Source organism: Sitophilus oryzae, unplaced genomic scaffold (assembly GCF_002938485.1).
Source record: "Sitophilus oryzae breed Bouriz unplaced genomic scaffold, Soryzae_2.0 scaffold_122_pilon_pilon, whole genome shotgun sequence".
NCBI lineage: Eukaryota > Metazoa > Arthropoda > Insecta > Coleoptera > Curculionidae > Sitophilus > Sitophilus oryzae.
Genome location: NW_022145871.1, coordinates 331,765 through 350,626, shown reverse-complemented (window position 1 = coordinate 350,626; position 18,862 = coordinate 331,765). Strand labels below are relative to the sequence as shown.

Genomic DNA, 18,862 nt, shown 5'->3' with positions numbered 1-18,862 from the left:
AAGCCCCGTTCTCAGAACTGCGTCGTGTCGACAGCGACACTGATTGACACTTCAAACGACCAATGGGAGCTGTACTAAATTTAAAATTGACAGCTGTTTGAATTTTGTACAAATCTGATTGGTTCTTTTGTCGTGTCGCTGGCGACAGTCGCAGTTCTGAGAACGGGGCTTTATTCAAAGGGTCCCACCAAGGTCCCACCCTTTGGGTCCCACTCTTTCCCGCCTAGTCCCACCCATGTGTTGTTGACTGTTGATATCAGCTGATTAGAATGCAGAACCACACCAACCACACTACGTACTAGAATATAAATTAATTCTTTGCTACAACTGGCTACATTTCATTCCTGTATTCCTCCCACATCTTTTCCCGAGTATTAAATGAAATAATGTGGTTTGAGTGCGTATTTAATTAATTAGCCCTGTGGATGATAATTTACAGGTAAATTTTAGTGATAATTTTGCTCAGCTCATAGTTACAATTGATGCGACAGGTTTAAAATGAACTCTCCACTCTACGTCATATACAAACTAAAAAGTACGTCATATTTGATAAAGATAATAAAATTCATATAGAAATTGCTTTGCTAAATGATATTTAAAACGTAAGGCTATATTTGCATAATTAGGTTGTAACATCAATTTAACACATTTCAGTACTCCAATGTGAGCCACAATGCAATTTTTTATTGTCACAGCAAGGTAAAAACTTATACAATGAATAACAACTAAGTTAAAACATTATAATTTTAGAAGTCTGATATGGATGCTTTTGGGTCTACTTTGCACAATGATGATGCTCAGCGCCTTATTCAATCCAAGTTGGATTACTGGCGCACCTCAAAGTGCATATTTAGATAATCAAACAATACCATACACTCCCAGCCTAGGTGTTTATGCTAAATGTGGAAAACCAGTAGGAAAACATCATGCTATTTGTACACTCATGTCGGCGAAAGGTTTATCTGCTGATAGTACAGTGTATCCAGGTGTTTGGAAGGCTGCCACAGTGTTTCTAGCAATGGGTTAGTACATTTATGTTAAAGAGAATAATACATATTAGACAAAAATACATTTTAGGTATAGTAGTGATGTCCCTCACAGTATGTACTAGTTTGCTAAGTTGCTGTTTTCAAAGCCTGTTCAAGAAAAGCATTTTTACACTGTCAGGAGCTGCCCAATGCATTGCAGGTACCTACTACTATATTATACTGTATGATCGAGAAAAAAGCGTCAGCGATGGCTATGAAATGAAGATTGCTGTCATTTTATATATATAAATTTATATGGGAAATGTCATTTTCGGTCATATAGCAATAAAGTCAGTGGCAGCTTGTGAGTTCTGAAGATGGGTGGGAACCTCCACAAGAAAAAACTTTCTACTTGTTTTTAGTACATAAAGTCTACCCTTCTAGTTTTCAGGCATATGACATTTCGTTTTATAATTATTATATATTTATTTCTTTTTATATACTTATTAGTTGGGTAATGTGTTACTGTGATCTTTGGCACCAGCCGCTACTGAATAAAGTACAATATGATCAAAAAAAATCAACAGCTTCAGTGTTGGTTATGATATGAAGATCGCTGTCATTTTATATGTAAAATTATATGGGGAATGTCACGGTTCGTCATTTCAAAGCCAACAGGACGTATTTTTTTTCTGATCATATAGTACCTATGTTGTATTGTATTGTATTGACTAAGAGTGGATCCCAGGTGGGACCCTCCACTGCGGCCGCGAGGGCCTATTGTGGCTATGGCACCTATGTTACATGATATCTTTTTCAGGAATTTGTTTTATATTGGGTGTGATGCTTCAGCCCATGGCTTGGGGTACTGAAAGAGCTCATAGATTATGTGGTAGGGAGTCTTCTGCTTTTTATCTAGGTAGACTCTATAAAATATTTCCTATATAGAAGATATATTTTTTCTAATTTTAGGAGATTGTTCGATAGGCTTAGGACTGTACTTAGCTATAGGTGGGACGATTTTGACTTTTCTCTGTGCCTGTCTATCCATTCCAGCGGAAAAATCGACCAGCAGTGATAAAGTTCAAGATAAAATTTACGAAGGGCAAACACTAATTTGTTTAACTTAATTTATTTATGGTAAGTCAATAAAAAAACAAATATTTTAAAACTTATATTTAATAAAACATAAGCTTATAATATAAAATTGTTGTCTTCTAAAGTCCAGAGAATTCGTCAATATTTAAAAAATGTTCATTAATTAGGAAATTGATATTTTGTATGTTATTTTTGTTGTACAGTAGAACTTTCTCTAATTCGGACACGCGCCAAATCGGACAGCAACTATAGTCATTTCTCTCATGTTGTCGACAATAGTTGGCCGAGTTTTGTAAACACTGTCTTTAACATATCCGCATAAAAAAAGCCCAGAGTAGATAAAATCAGGAGCATTTAAGTATTCTATTAATTGATGAATGCACACTACATTCATCAACTAATAGTATCATATCAATTCTCTCTGCTGTAGGATAAGTTTCCAGTTTCGGCAAATTTCTAAGAATATTTTTTGTTATAACTGACACAAAATGATAACTAGTTGTTAAAATTGATCTACTTGACAGGTATGTTGAAGTAACGTCAGACATATCACAGCCACCTAGATTTCATCAAATAATAAGATATATTGACACTAAATCATAAAAATAAAAATAATTGTTTTAGAGATAGGCAACCCTAATAGTATTTTAAAGAGACATGAATTCCCCATTGAATTTCGGAATAATATACTGTATATTAATGTATAATAATAAAAGTGTAACTTGCTTTTAGAGGTGACCAATGTTCAATATTAATTTTGTCCCACTCTATAATTTTTTGGGTTGATTTTTAATTTGATTTATAGTACAATAGTTATCTTATCTACATATTAGGCTATACCTGGTAAATTCCAATTTAGGTAGCTTTTATTGATATTTAAAAATTTTGTTTCATTTTTAAAAAAAGTTAAATAAGTCAAAAACCTTACATTTTAGTCATACTCAGAGATATGGAAGTGGGAGAATGAGCTTCGACGAGTGCGCATCCAAATTTTTGTCGACGGCAAGAAGGCAGACATCTTCCAGGTCTCGCTGTCACTTCCCCTCTTTAATTGACATCTGTTTGTTTTGTTTTTTTTTTCGTTTGTGTTGTTATCTAGTTAAAATTTATTATCTCAATTATTCTAAACACTAATTCAAAAAGGCTTGTTGTATATTGTCATAGTCATTCTAAGAAAGCTAATACGCCGGGAAAAATGATTAGTTTTCATGTGTAAGTTTATACAACATAATCGTGTTTACAGATGATCCAAAACTGTTTATTTTTAGTTTTCCTAAAGGCGATTTGTAAAAATCGTGATTGTAATTGGGAATGGTCAAAAATAAGTGTATGATGTGGCCATTTAAAGAGGATGTTTTTATTACATGTGGAGGAAGAAGATACTTGGAATCAATGTTCGTGCTTCTGTAAAACAGTGCACTCTTATAGTGTCCATGAAAGCACAAGTTCAAGTGTACCAGAAATATGTCAAATAAGATTGGTCCTTACTTGACAAGAAGATTATTTGGAGGAAAAGAAAACATAAGATAGGGTATTTTAATCGAACAGCGAAAATTTAACATTTTTATTGTAAAGTTTGTTGTAGGTAATTGTAGTTTTGTGCTAAATATTTCTAACATTAGCAGCAACAGTGTTTAGAGTGTCAAGAGGAGGAGAATTCAGTTAATTAGATTTATGCACAGTTACAGGTATGAAGGCTTTTTCAAACATAGTATCGAAGTTCTATAGTCAACATTTTTAGTATTCCTACACAACTGTAAAACAAGGAACATTGGACTGAGAAAATGGCAAGATTTATATAGGAAGAAAGGGTATTATGCCAATAAGAAAATTAAATCTGTAGGCAGAAGTTTCTTATTTAAAAACTGTTATGGGGCATATATTAATTTGTATCTGTGCCACAAATCACTGAGAAAAATCATATAATATTCATAATTGTTAACGAGATGATATTTAAAGAGTGTTAAAAATGAAACTATTAGTCATGAAGCTTACCCTTTTACTTTAAGAGTGTTTGTTTCAATATTACACTTTTATTCTTGTGAAATCTATGATGAAGTTCAAAAGCATTTTGCAATGGCCTTAAATTGTGAGGCAGGATTTATAGCAAAGGTATTTGATGCAATGAAACTTAATCAGTACCTTCCAGTATGTATTTTAGTAAGGGATTGTCAATCCCATGTTTTTTAAATAGATAAAATACAGGCCAAAGTTGACAATATTACAGTTGAGAAGAAACTATTTTATCTTTAAAAAATTTCTTAAAATTCTGAGATCATATAATCTAATTTTCTTAATAATAAATTAGGTATATGTATGTTGTACATACAGAATTTTGTTATGGACAAATAAGGATCGACAAGCTTTTTTGTGCAAAAAAAAATAAATGATTTTTTCTAGTATTAAGACAAACCATAATGTGTTTTACAAACTTACCGGTAACAGTTTTTTTTATAATAAAATATTTAGGAATTATTTGGGTTGTTTATCAATATATTAATGACTTGAATATTGACAAATTGAATTTGTATCAAAATAACTTTACGAAATATAAAATTGATGTTCTATTACAAGATTGAGTTTTTATTGTCGACAAAAACCAGGATAAATACTTAATAATAATACCCTTAATAAAATCAATGATGTTTATGTATTATGAAAATATTTGTTAGAGGACATGTTATGTAACAGTTTTTGTAACACAATTTGAAGGGACGAATAAAAAAAATAAAACAAAAACATATTTTTTCTAGGTTTATATTAAAAATACAAGGTAGGTAATCATCAAAAATAATTATGAACCAAATGTTTTTTATGAATATACAACTTGAACAAAAAGTTGTTTAGAACAATTTTTACCAAATTTGCAAAAATTTTAAATTGAAACGCGTAATTCAGTACAAACACAGAATATCTAGCTACGCAACTGAAAAATACTCGAAATGAAAGTAAAATTGCACAAATAGAATACTAGATGGCGCGACAATATCATAATCAGAATATAATTAGAAATTTTGAACTTTCGGTTTTGGATCGACGGCTCGTCGACGGCCTTATTGGGAATTCAAGAGAAGCGATACGCCCTCTGGTGGCTCTAAAATCAACTGGTTTCTGCCACATTATTTCCTAACCTTACTTTTATATCGATTGTTTATCTAATGTTTACACTCATTTTGTGTCTTTTTCAAAATTATATTTGTTTTTCTGTTATCGCGTGTTGTGTTAGGATTAGAAATAAAAAAAATACGCGTCGAACGTATAACCTCCTCTTTTTTTGAAGTCGGTTAAAAAAGGAGAAACGACCAGTGAACCAGTGTACCAAAGCATGGCGTTCAATAACAATTTTTGTTGTGTGCCACAGTGCAAATCCTGGGCCAAAAAAGACCCTGAAGGAGAATTAAGCTTTCACAGATTTCCCAAAAAGGATGCTAGGAAAGTTTATGTCGAAAATAAGATGGGAAAGTGTTTAATGGATCAAAGAAAAGCTTGGATATTGAAACTTAAAATTGGCAAGCAAGTTTCCGAAACTATGAAAGTGTGCTCTCTTCATTTTGTCAAGGATGATTATTTTAACAAAGGTAAATACTAAGTATAATAATGAGTGATTTCATTTAAATTTTAATTTTAAAAATATTCTTTATTGAAGTGACAAAATTTAAATGTTAATTTAGTTTGTTTCTTTTCTATTGCAGGGTTAACCACACAAAGGGGTAGAGTTCTCAAAAAGACTGCAGTACCTTCTCAAAATCTTCCCATTTCTACAGTTAGTTCAGCAAAATCTGCAACTGCAACATCATCATCTGATCGTGCTTCTAGATACAAAAAGAGAAAATTGTCCAATCAAAACGAAACTGATTTATGTACGAGCACAAATGAGGACTCCAATGAAGATGACCAAGATGATGAAGCAGGTAGCTTAATAGATTTGCTGAAATCTACACCAGATGTTAGTGATAAGGAAGTAGATAGTGTGCTTTTACAAAACAGGAAAGTGACTGTGCGAGATTCAGAAGTGCAAGTGGACACACCTAAAATCAACACACTGAGTGATTTACTAAAAACCGATTCTGCATTAAGAAGTTTTACAGGCATTAATAATTTTCAAATTCTAGAATGTATTGTGGAAATAGTAAAAAAAAAATTTACAATTGATACAAGATCACATCGTCTAGATGTGCGAGAGAGAGTTCTTTTAACAATGGCAAAATTAAAATTGGACTTAAGTTATATTACTTTGGGTGCACTATTTAATATATCTGGTCAGCTGTGCAAAACATATTTTTTTGATTTTTTAACAATTCTAAGTCAAGTGTTTAAATCATGTATTTATTTTCCTTCTGAAGAAGAAATCTCAAAAAATTTGCCAAAATGTTTTGAATCTTTTAAGAATTGTCGAGTTGTTTTAGATTGTACAGAAATCTTTATTCAAAAACCAAGCTGCTTGTGTTGTAGAATTAAGTTTTATTCCCAATATAAAAAATCTACAACTGTCAAGTTTATGACTGGGGTGTCTCCTGGGGGGATAATAACTTTCATCAGTAAATCTTATGGTGGAAGAGCATCCGATAAATTAATTTTTGAGGAAAGTGACCTAATTAAATTGTTAACACCTAATAGAGATTCAATCATGGTTGACAAAGGTTTTCTGATTGACAATTTATGTGCTATGTATAAAATTAACTTAATAAGACCACCATTTTTACGAAACAAAAAGCAACTTACAGTTGAAGAAGCTATTTGTAATAAAGAAATTGCTGCAGCACGAGTGCATATTGAAAGGTCTAATCAGAGGTTAAAAATCTTTAACATTATTAGTGGAAAGTTGCAGTGGTCATTAGTTTCAAAAATTGATGAAATATTTACAATTATTTGTGGAATAACTAATCTGTCAGCTCCTATACTATCTGATGAAAGATTTTTATAAGGATTGGTTATGCTTCAATATGTAGTTAATTTTTTTTAGGACTAGGTTGTGGTTGTAGGTACATATTTTTTTATATTTTTATAGTTTTTTTTTCACGAAAGTACATGTATTTTTGTATTATTTTTTGCATTGTTTACGACATGGTTTGATTTAATTTGATCATTATTATGACTTCACGGGATGGGTTACACAAGGGGTTCATTGGTTTTAAAAATTAAACAAAATTACTCCATTAAAGACTGAGACATTGGCCATTTATTTCATCTCACATATTGAATGTATCATTTTATTAAAATAATTGTTTTTAATTTTCTCCAACATTGTTTTGGAAAATTTATAATCATTTTCCACCTCTAATATTACACAACTGTCATCATAAGATGCATATAAACATAAAAAACATTTTTCTAAGTTCAATATGCTCATTCCTAATTGAATTTGACCATAATATTGGTGTTTTTTCTTAAGTGTATATTTCCCATTTGAATTTATGATGAAGGTGCTTGATCCTAGACACTCTTCAATAGACATTGTTGCACCTGAAATATTTTGCATTTTTTGTTATTTGTTTAAAAAAGGTATTTGAGGACTTACCTAAGAATAAACATTTAATTTCCAATAATGCAACTGGCTTTCCCTCAGAATTCACTACCATACCATCTGGAGAAAAGCCCAACCATTTGTTTTCTGGTGATGTTATCATTCCACATTCAATTACGTCATATCCTGTTTTTGACATAAAACACTCTCTCGCAAGTTTTTCGTATTTTTGGCCATGTTTTACATATTTGTTTGTAAAAGATTTCGGGCAAAAGTACTTTTTACTCTTCATTTCCCAGTCCATTCCTCCATAGGTGTAGATCTCATAACACCTAGAGCCAGTAATTCGATATTTTCTGGCTTCATGCCACTCATGGGAATTTTGCTTAAGGGTGAATAGTTCATCTTGATCTTCATTCAAGATACTACGGTATAGTGTTGCACAGCAATTTGATATAAAATTAGCTTCCACGCTAGCAATTTCCATTAATATGATGGACTGTGCAGCATTATTTAAAATTTTGCAGCCTACTGCATCCAAATCGATTGATTTGGTACTGCTTACAGTACTGTCCAAATTCTTGACACGTCCTTTTCTAAAACATGTATGATCATAGTTATATAAAAAATTTTAATTACTGCATATACTTACGAATGTTTTGCAATAGCACAGTTTGGTAAATTCTTGATAAAAAATTCAAATATACATTTTTGTTTTTGAAGATCTGAACTTACATCCAGACCAACTTTAGATCTGATGCAAGGCATTTCAAGTACAGGAATAGCCTTATATTTATTATGTACAAATCCTTTTCTGCCAGACCAAGCACATGCAAGTTGAGTTTGAGAAATATCCTCTAACTCAAACAGATTTTGCCTTGAAATATAAACAACAGTAAATAAGTATTCTAACATAATTTACATAAAATTTATAACTAAACTGGACAATAATAACAAAAAAAACCTACCTTGTTAACAGTATTAGGAAAGCTGAAATATGTTTGCATTGTCCACCAGCCCCGGCTTTACAAGTGCAGTACATTTGCTTAATTGAAGCAGACCTATTGGAAATTGTTAATTCCCCATTTAATTCATGTGGATCTGACTGTAAGGCACTAGTTTGCAGGCAAAGAGCACACACTTTCAGGAAAGTCTTGGTTAATGCAGTTTTTCCAAACAAGATTATATGGCCTGCATTAACCACCTCTTCTCCTTCAACCACTGCCCTTGAATTCGCATTACAACCAATGTAACTGAGATATTCAGTAAGGCTAAGGGTTATTTGAGCCATATTTACTCTACAAACAACAGAAATAAAAAGAAAATTATAGAAATCAATCATTTTATATCATACTCACCCAACAATGTGGTTTTGAGCCACTCCAAAAAATACAATTTAAAAGTCTTTACACGAATCACAGCAAAATCACAATAAAATATAACAGTAAAATAACAATAAATGAAAGCAAAAATAATGAAAAATCGTAATAAAAACGCAAAAAAACACCAAAATTCACAGACGTAATAACAAACGAAAGTGAGGTTAGAAAATAATGTGGCAGAAACTAGCATAAAATAATTAACTAGAAAGAAGTGTCAACTCTGTGTTAAATCGTGGAAACACGATACGCCACCGAAAGCCTTCATTGTCGTCTGGAGAACTAATTTTCCAATTGACAGGTTGACATGATAAGGACATGATGGCTTCAATTTCATTTCCGTTTCCGGTTATTCAATGGCGGGCCCTCTTTCAGTTCAAATGTATTTTGTATTTTTTTCTTTCATAAATAAAACCAAAAAAATAATTTATTCACATATTTATTTGAAATATGGAACAACGTGACTAAATAAATATAAAAATATAGAGGATTGTATTGCTTCAATACCAATTAGTTAATTATATGCACTTTTAACGTAAATAATTAGTTAAGGTATAAGCATGACTTACAGTAATTTGTAAATAAACACACGTATTCGCAGACTTCAAGGACAGAAAACGGACACAGGAACATGAAAACGGGAGCCTTATACAAAAAACCTGAAAAACAGAAAAACAAATTTTTTTATACTAAAATTAACAATGTAAAAATATCAATAGGTATAAAATATAAATATACTGTTTAAAAAAGCGTCCATTATTCCCAAAGAGACCTGGCTTATAAATCAAAAAGAAGCAAAAAGAGAGTTTTCGTCGAATAACATAATCAGATTCATCAGTCCGATTTATTGCATTATTGACAATAAATGCTAAATGTTGGCTATAGTTAAAAATGATCTTACCTTGCTGTAAATTGTTTCCATTTTCAAAAAAATCGCCGATCAAAGAGATTATAACACCATTTTCTTGCATCTAAAAAATGTAAAAAGTGTTTATTTACTACCTATTTTTCATATACATGGGACATACCTACTACTGCAGAAACGTCATTTTCTCCGGGATTCTTCATGTAATATATATTTTATATACTTTATTACCTTTATATTTATAAATTTCAGCCGAAATATTAAATTGAACTTCCAAAACGAAACTAAACGGAATGAATTAATATGGCGTCGAATATTTTCTAATTGTTCTAGAACAAATCTGAAGTTGTCTCTGAAACTGAAATCTGTCAATTCTAAACACTGTGAAGTTAGACAATAGTTAGACAGAAACATTGCTGTCCTTGTCTCGGCGGCCATACTTGTCGTGAGGAGAATGACAGGAATGACACTAATGACTGTTTCCAATTTTCCTATTTCACTGTCACCCCCCTGGAAACTAGTTCTGTCAATAACCGCCGTGGCGCTGCGATCTTAATTTGAATTCCCAATAGCTCGGCTAAATATGCACAGTTGCCAGATTCAAAAAGACGTGAATTGGCATCCCATTCTTTTTATTGTGTATAATGCCAGTATGTGTTTCTTTCTATTCTTCTTTTTTTGTCAAATACACTTATATTAATTATTCCTCTGGCTATTAAAATAGTTTTAAGTATATTATTACAAAACATATACATTTTTAATATACACTATACCTTATAATGTTAACTAAGAAAATACCTTTAATTACCTTTAAAATTAATAATATACAGGGCGATTGATAGTGATATTTATTAATGCTGGAACGTTAGTAATGAAATATAAATTTAATAATAATGGAAATAATTTATTAAAATGCAGCACAAAAAATGTTAACTGACTAAAAAATACTATAATAACAAATTTCTTCCGTTTGCCACGTTATTTATATAGACCTAGGTAGATTTTAAAAAGTGACACAGGTACAATTAATAGTATATTAGTTCGGCATAAAAGTTGCTGTCACGACATCGCACAATAAATTAAAATTCGTAAAATAAATTAAAATTATTAATTAAACAAATCTTTATAAAGAAACGCAAGTATACCAAATTTGGGCCCAATCGAACTCCAGGAAATGATATCATAATAGTGTACTATATTATGGTACCACTCGATATACTTTAAGGTACCATAATATTGCAATGTCACCGAAGATCCGTAGTATACCAAATTTAAGAACAATCGAACGCCATGAAATGGTATCGTAATATGGTACTATATTAAGGTACCACTTTATATACATCATAGTTCAATCATATTACAATGTAACCGAAGATACCTACTATACCAAGTTTGAGCCCAATCGAACGCCAGGAAATGGTATCGTAATATGGTACTATATTAAGGTACCACTTTATATGCATCATAGTACCATCATATTACAATGTCACCGAAAATACGTAGTATCCCAAGTTTAAGCTCAATCGAACGCCATGTACGTAATATAGTACTATATTATGGTACCAGTTGATATGCTTCATGGTACCATATTAATGCAATGTCATCAAAAATACGCAAGTATATATCAAATATGAGCTCAATCGAACGCCAGGAAATGGTATTGAAATATGGTACTATATTAAGGTACCACTTTATATGCATCATAGTACTATCATATTACAATGTAACCGAAGATACGTAGTATAACAAGTTTAAGTCCAATCGAACGCCAGGAAATGGTATCGTAACATGGTACTATATTATCGTACCTCTTATTATGCTCCATGGTACCATAATATTACAATATCACCGAAGATACGTAGTATCCCAAATTTAAGCCCAATCGAACTCTATGTAAATAATATGGTATTATATTATGGTACCAGATGATATGCATCATAGTACCATCATATTACAATGTCACCGAAAATACGTAGTATACCAAGTTTAAGCCCTATTGCCGCCATGTACCTAATATTGCTATGTCATCAAATATGGTACTATAGAAGGTACCACTTTATATGCTCCATGGTACCATGGTATTACAATGTCACTGAAGATATAGTATACCAAGTTTAAACCCAATCGAACGCCATGTATCGTAATATAGTACTATATTATGGTATCACTTGATAATGTTTCTGAAAAAAAAACGGCGTCCAGTTGGCTGGAAAAGGACGATCGCTGACATTTCCCATATAAATTTACATATAAAATGACAGTGATATTCATTTCATAGCTATCGCTAACGCCGTTTTTTCCCCGATTATACAATATGAACTTGGTATGAACACAATCGAACGTCAGGAAGTGGTATCATAATAGTAGAACAATACTTATTATATTGTCGCCGAATTACAATGAAAATTCAGGATTCAATTATACAATCAAACGTCAGGAAGTGATTGTAATTTAGCTCATAAGATCTATTTTAATATGTTTAAATGATGTAGCAAATTTGAAGGTTATCAGGAAGTATTACGATATGAATTACATTAATGGCAACACTGCACAAAAAATTCTTTTTTAAATTTTGTTTGTAGAAAACTGTTTTCTTTTAAATTTATTGCCCTCTATTATGTAGTAGCGAAACTACCACATCAAAATATCTGATTTGGAGACAGACTTTTAAAGCCTGTCTCCTTTTGCTACCTACAGTTTTATACATGTAACGAGGCTTCTGTTGCGTAGCTAGATATTCTGTGGTACAAGTAAACATGAAATATTGTAAATACTTATAAAATATCATTTCGAGTGTTCAACGACGAAAAGGTCATCTGTCCGTAGCGTCTTTTGTCAGAATATTCGTATATTTAGTGTATTATATACCAATATTGTACGCAGTTTTGAAACTGATAATTAAATAAATCATATTAATGTTAACTAACCATAATAAATGATAGAATTTCACTAAATTTAAATTGCCCCCCGTATGGTTGAAAACAGCAAATTGATATTTGATTACTTATAGATTACCAATTACCACCTATATACAAAATGACACGAAGACCTGGAATATGGCGCCCAACTTGATTAGACCTTCTGCGCATGTTGACGCTCATTCTCTATCCCTTCTATTTCTCTGGTCATACTTCTTTAATATAACTCACCCACTGCCGTTCTTTAAAGGATCAGCCTCGGGGCGGACTTTTGTTTACTTCATCAGCTGTACATACTTAGATATTGGGTTAGATTCCGTTTCATATTTTGTCGGTTGATTTTTGGTTTTAACTGTTTGATTTTTGGTATTATTTATTATTGTAGTGCAAAAAACTAATTATTTTGGTGTTTAAGTGACATAAACTACTACCAGATATATGGTCACTCTCGGTTTCGCATAAAAAAATAGAAAAATTACACGTTGTGTATGTGATTTAACCTAAAAGTGCCCATACATTTTTTACTTATCGTGATTTTTGTGTGTGTTTTTTAAGACTCTAAAGCCCCGTTCTCAGAACTGCGACTGTCGCCAGCGACACGACAAAAGAACCAATCAGATTTGTACAAAATTCAAACAGCTGTCAATTTTAAATTTAGTACAGCTCCCATTGGTCGTTTGAAGTGTCAATCAGTGTCGCTGTCGACACGACGCAGTTCTGAGAACGGGGCTTAACAATTCATCAATAAAGCTTAAGTGCAGTGTGTTTTTGGTGCTATGCCTCATCTTTGTTCTGTTCCTGGTGGAAAGGATAGTTATACTAGGCAGCCTAAAGTGTCCGGAAGAGCAAGAAAAGTGGTTACGAGTTATAAATCAAGAGAATTCTATTGAAAATATCTTTAATAAATTTAAAAATAATATTCTCCCATGAATTAAAATGATTTATTTAAAATTAATGAAAACTGGACAATTATGTTTATTTTATTCATATTGTGGAATCTCCACTCCAAGTGTTGTTGGTTCAGCTTTGATAGATTCAAACACGTAGGTTGGTATTATGATCTAGGGAAAAATAAAGAATATGTGTATTAAAGATCATGAAAAAGATTATTATTTTGAGTTCAAATTTTAAAAAAGATTATTGTAAAGACAAGACTGATACAGTTTAAAAGAAGAATGTGTTTTTGTTTGATAATATATAATGTATGTCAAGCATAACATATATTTGTTCAGTAATTTTAAATGAATAGTGTTGATTATTTATAATACCAAATTAATATCAAATATTTAAGTGATGGCTGAATACAATATGAATAAAATAACAATAAAATTGGTATATTTGCATAATACAAAATTAAGTTTTAAGAATAAAGGTGTTACTAAAAATACTAAGAAATTCATATTTCTTTGTTTTAATTGGTCTAATGTTATTTACATTTTATGTAAGAATTATACCGTATCATCGAAAAAAATCGGCGTCTAGTTGGCTTGGAAATGAACATGGATTACATTCCCTAAATAACTGTACACATAAAATAATTAACTAGAATTTTACAATCTTGGAAAATTTGATATTCTTGAACCTTGTTTCTATAGCCTTCATCAGTGTTGTATCATATGAAAAAAATAGTGTCGAATATAATCCAAAAAATTACATATAAAATATTCACACCACACACATAATGTTTACTGCATACTCCATAGTCAATGTAGATAATTTTAGTGTTAAGAATAATAATTTAAAAAAATATGTGGTCATCTTTTGATAAGTTTATATTAGTTTATTAATTGCAGTAAACATTATGAGGTGTGAATTATATTGTATATGTAATTTTTTGGGTTATATTCGACACTATTTTTCTCATATGACACAACACTGATGAAGGTTATAGTTAGCCGAAACGTTTTTTTAAACCAAATAAAAATAATGAAAACCCAAATAAAAATTTAAATCAGCGTTTTTCCCGAACCTAAAAATCCCAAGAAAATCAAAAATTTTAGAATAATTTTACATATAAAATGCCAAGCGATCTTCATTTCATAGCCATCGCTGACGCCTTTTTAGATAATATTGTATTATTTGTAAATATAATTTTTCGAACATTGATACTTGCAAAATATACATATAAATTTTGTGAATGCAAATAATAATACATCACTATTAGTAGATATTGAATGTTTTTGTTAAATTAGATCGATTTTCAAACCCCAAAATTTAAAAATATATTTACATTTTACCCATTATGTTATGTACCTATACATTATTTGTACATTGTAAAAACATTTGCTGCATTTGTATGGTTCATAGTTTATTTGCCAAAGTATTTATTACTATAAATAGGTATATATGTTGTAGTTATTAACTGTATATTATGTATATTTCATGTAAACTATATCATTTTTAAAATACAAACCAAAAATCTGAGGAATAATTATGTTTTCCATGTATTCTACAACATATTTATTAATCCGTTATATCTAACTAGCGTGACGTCATAAATCTCGCCAGTAGGCTGATCTTTTAATAGAAGGCACTGACTCGCCTTTATTTTTCTCCTAGAATCCGAAAACCACTGAATATACAGATTGTTAACTGGGCAGTTACTTATAGGGGAACAGAATGGCAACACTGCCTATTGACAACGCATCATAGAGAAAGTAATAAAAAGAGAGATACAGATCGCATAGTAAAAATTAGAACCGCATTCACTAGCGCTGCTGTGACAACAGGACAAACTAATTTAAAAATTTTTGGCGAATGCGCCGGGGAATTTAAATAAGCTGGTTTTACTTTGAATTTATTTGAAACTTTTATTGATGCATTTAACCATTCTATCGACGAAAGTTAAATCACAAAACATCCCCATTAATAAGTAAATTGACAAATTTAACTTTCGAAGATAAAATAGTAAAAATGCGTCAACAAAAGTTTCAATGAATACGAATCAATGAAGATTTAGGGAAAATAATAAAAATGCCATATTGCTTATTAATCATATAGTATATTAAAAAATAATTAAATGCTGTTCTAATAGCAAGATACTTTTTTCTACTAAATAATTCATTTATTTATGTTATTAATTACAACTATGTACTATATTAAAATAGGTAATAGTGTGGATCCGGTGGCTGACCTTGAAACGAGTTTTTGCTGCATATAGTCACAGACACTACGCATGCGCACATCTTCGATGTTGCCAGATTGTGAGTTATTTTGGAATTATTTTCAGTAGAAAACAAATATGTGCTTTTCAGTGTTTTTTGTCAATATATACCGTATGATCGAAAAAACGGCGTCCAGTTGTCTGGGAAATGACGATTGAGGACATTTCCATAAAATGACAGCGATCTTCATTTCATAGTCATTGCTGACGCTATTTTTTTTTCAATCATAGTACGCGGTATATTATTTTAATATTTCGCACAACACGTGAACGCTTATTATGTATTTTCAGTCAATAAAATTATATAGAAATAAAACTCTAGATTCCTATCTAGATTATTATGCTACGTTTAAAAGTGCTTTATTAAAAATTCGGGAAATTAAAAGGATGTGTCCAAATTTTTTTCTTTTTTAATTTTTAAATGCTGTAGCTCCATGTCATGTTCATAATAGATTTTTTTTAACATCCCATCAAAACTACGGAGGCCTTAAAAGGCCTTTTAGCCTCCGTAATTAAAATTGTAGAATCAGCTTCAGCAACATTAACAGTTACCTTGTTTAATTCTGCTTATACATATATTGCATTAATTTTTCTGCTACATTAAGATTAGCATATATAATTTATTTATATATTTTTTTTTTATACATTCTTAGCATATATAATTTATAAACCATATTTTTCCTAATGGAAGGATGAATAGGATATGCAAAATTAAGATATTTTAACATTTATTTTACAGACCAAGCATAATATAGTATTAAGATGAAGACATAGCAAATATTATAAGAAAGATCTTAATATAAATCACAAACTAAGTCTTAATTTGGTCTTGTATAAACACAGGTATAAAACTAATAAGATCAAAACTCAACCTTCACCATATTGTCAAGATTTGGCATTATAGGAAACAAAAAATTACAGTAAATTAAGAAAAGAATATCAAAGTATACGATATTAAATACTGTAAAGTATTCTACGACACAAACCATCTCCCTTCTAAAGAGAAAAAGATAAAACATAAAGCTTATTTTAGACTTATCACCACAACTCTTCGATAAAATATATGTCTAAAATTGCTATTAATCCACTAACATGATATTTTTAAGAAATTATGATACTAACATTATAATCAAAGTATATTATATTAGTAACATTATAGGTAAAATGTTACCTCTATCTCCCATTGACGTATATTGTTCTATAAGACTCGTCATGGTAGTACGTTGGTAGTACTTCAATACATCAATATATATAATCAAAACTATTGTTGCCTGTAAATAACTAGAAATAAAATAATTCTAATAAGTTTAAAACCATTAAGAAAAAATCAGTAAATGATAATTTTTAATTTTAATGTAAATATATAAATAAATGTTTTATTATTATTACAATTTTATATATCATTCCTTAATTTTGGATATCAAGATAAATCTGAAATTATAAAATTAATTATAGAATTTGTATTATTATTGATCAACACTCAAAAAAAAATTTTCAACTGCAAATAATTCGAAAATAAACTGCAATTTGGCAACCTCGACGATGTGCGCTTGCGTAGTATCGATGATCAAATGCAGCAAATATGGGCTTCAAGGTCAGCCACCGGATCCACACCTTTACCTTAAAATAAATATCTAATAGTTTAATAGTATAAACTATTATACAATACTTTTCTACTCCTGACTATATAAGGCATAAACTTGGCAGCGATCGTGGTAATTACGTTAATACTGTTAATTTGTAGATATGAAAAGTATTAATTAAAATAAAAACATTATCATTAATAATCTAACCTCACATTTAATTTACCTTTTTTCGGTTGTTTTTATAGCTGCCCGGGAGACAAACAACAATTTAACCCAGAATTAAATGCACTTTTAATTACACCAAACTTACAAGCACAAATGTTGCAAAAATGCATTTAAAAATTGTTTTGTGCAATTTAATTTTCAATCACGTTTTCAATTATTTGCCAATCTGACAATGAGTGATGATAAATAATGTTACGGATTCCGTGGGTCCACTATTTAAACTCACGATAAAATACTTAACAATTTATTTGTCTCACTCTGTACACACAACTTATACTATTTACTACACAATTTATGCAACTACTATTACTCTAAAGCCCCGTTCTCAGAACTGCGACTGTCGCCAGCGACACTGATTGACACTTCAAACGACCAATGGGAGCTGTACTAAATTTAAAATTGACAGCTGTTTGAATTTTGTACAAATCTCATTGGTCCTCTTGACGTGTCGCTGGCGACAGTCGCTGTTCTGAGAACGGGGCTTAACGGTGTTTCACTATTTAAAGCGCGGTATATTCAAAATTCAGACTATCTTCAGACTGTCAAAGCGCGGGCCTTATATACCCCCTGGCGATGGTTTCTGGAATTTTCTAAAGAATTCTGTAATTTTCTTTTACTTTCTGTCGAATTCGCCAGGTTCCTCAATGCATCGTTGCGGTTATGCAACAAGTAATACACCTTGACCTTAACAATAATAATACTCGATGTCCTAATGATCTCACTCTTATTACTGCTTGCACAGCTGCTTTTAGAAGAAGATGGAAACAAAAACGTCAGTCGAAGCTCAATTTGTACAAAATTAGGGCATCTGAGTTGCGCGACAGGAAAACTGAAACGCTATACCAGTTGTCCTAATATAATCTGCCACTCTCTTTTTATTACTTTCTCTATGGAACGCATGCACTTATAGGGTTTTCTGCCGACTCGTCCCGTCGCGTGTCTTCTATCGACGAGCGGGCCGAGGTTGCCATATCTCAACCATAAAGCCCCGTTCTCAGAACGACGGCGTGTGCTGGCGACACAATCTGACGTTTCAAACAACCAATGGGAGCTGTACTAAATTTAAAATTGACAGCTGTTTGAATTTTGTACCAATCGGATTGGTTCTTTCGCTGGCGACACTCGCTGTTTTGAGACCGGGGGTGCAACTTTGTTCAAGTTAGCAACCGATCGTTTAGAAGCGATGTCAAAACCAG

At 31.2% G+C, this 18,862-nt stretch overlaps 3 protein-coding genes across 7 annotated transcripts in view; 2 read left to right on the top strand and 1 right to left on the bottom strand.

The window, feature by feature from the left end:
• Positions 1 to 129: 129 nt before the first annotated feature.
• LOC115874157 (LHFPL tetraspan subfamily member 2 protein) overlaps positions 130 to 18,862 on the top strand; it is a 23,007-nt gene continuing 4,274 nt past the window's right edge. Inside the window, exons 1-6 of one of the 4 annotated variants that reach the window (XM_030889260.1) lie at positions 131 to 439; positions 655 to 699; positions 751 to 1,022; positions 1,078 to 1,188; positions 1,789 to 1,887; positions 1,941 to 2,108. In XM_030889260.1, coding sequence (XP_030745120.1) covers positions 674 to 699; positions 751 to 1,022; positions 1,078 to 1,188; positions 1,789 to 1,887; positions 1,941 to 2,098 — 666 coding nt within the window. In that variant the 5' untranslated portion in view covers positions 131 to 439; positions 655 to 673 and the 3' untranslated portion in view covers positions 2,099 to 2,108. Of the gene's footprint in view, positions 440 to 459; positions 700 to 750; positions 1,023 to 1,077; positions 1,189 to 1,788; positions 1,888 to 1,940; positions 2,109 to 18,862 lie in introns of those variants that run through there. The other 3 variants (XM_030889262.1, XM_030889263.1, XM_030889261.1) reach the window with 3 other exon arrangements.
• LOC115874154 lies at positions 5,052 to 8,840 on the top strand. The gene is made up of 2 exons (XM_030889255.1): positions 5,052 to 5,644; positions 5,759 to 8,840. The coding sequence occupies exons 1-2, from the start codon at positions 5,392 to 5,394 to the stop codon at positions 6,988 to 6,990; spliced, it is 1,485 nt and encodes a 494-aa protein (XP_030745115.1). The 5' UTR covers positions 5,052 to 5,391; the 3' UTR covers positions 6,991 to 8,840.
• LOC115874155 lies at positions 7,219 to 8,979 on the bottom strand. 2 transcript variants are annotated; one of them, XM_030889257.1, is made up of 5 exons: positions 8,889 to 8,979; positions 8,499 to 8,828; positions 8,183 to 8,407; positions 7,585 to 8,126; positions 7,219 to 7,529 (listed from the first exon to the last, which is right to left on the bottom strand). In XM_030889257.1, exons 2-5 carry the CDS (start codon positions 8,819 to 8,821, stop codon positions 7,246 to 7,248), a joined length of 1,374 nt encoding a protein of 457 aa, XP_030745117.1. In that variant the 5' UTR covers positions 8,822 to 8,828; positions 8,889 to 8,979; the 3' UTR covers positions 7,219 to 7,245. The 2 variants fall into 2 exon arrangements, with proteins under 2 accessions (XP_030745117.1, XP_030745116.1); XM_030889256.1 differs by lacking the exon at positions 8,889 to 8,979 and having other exon boundaries at positions 8,499 to 8,885.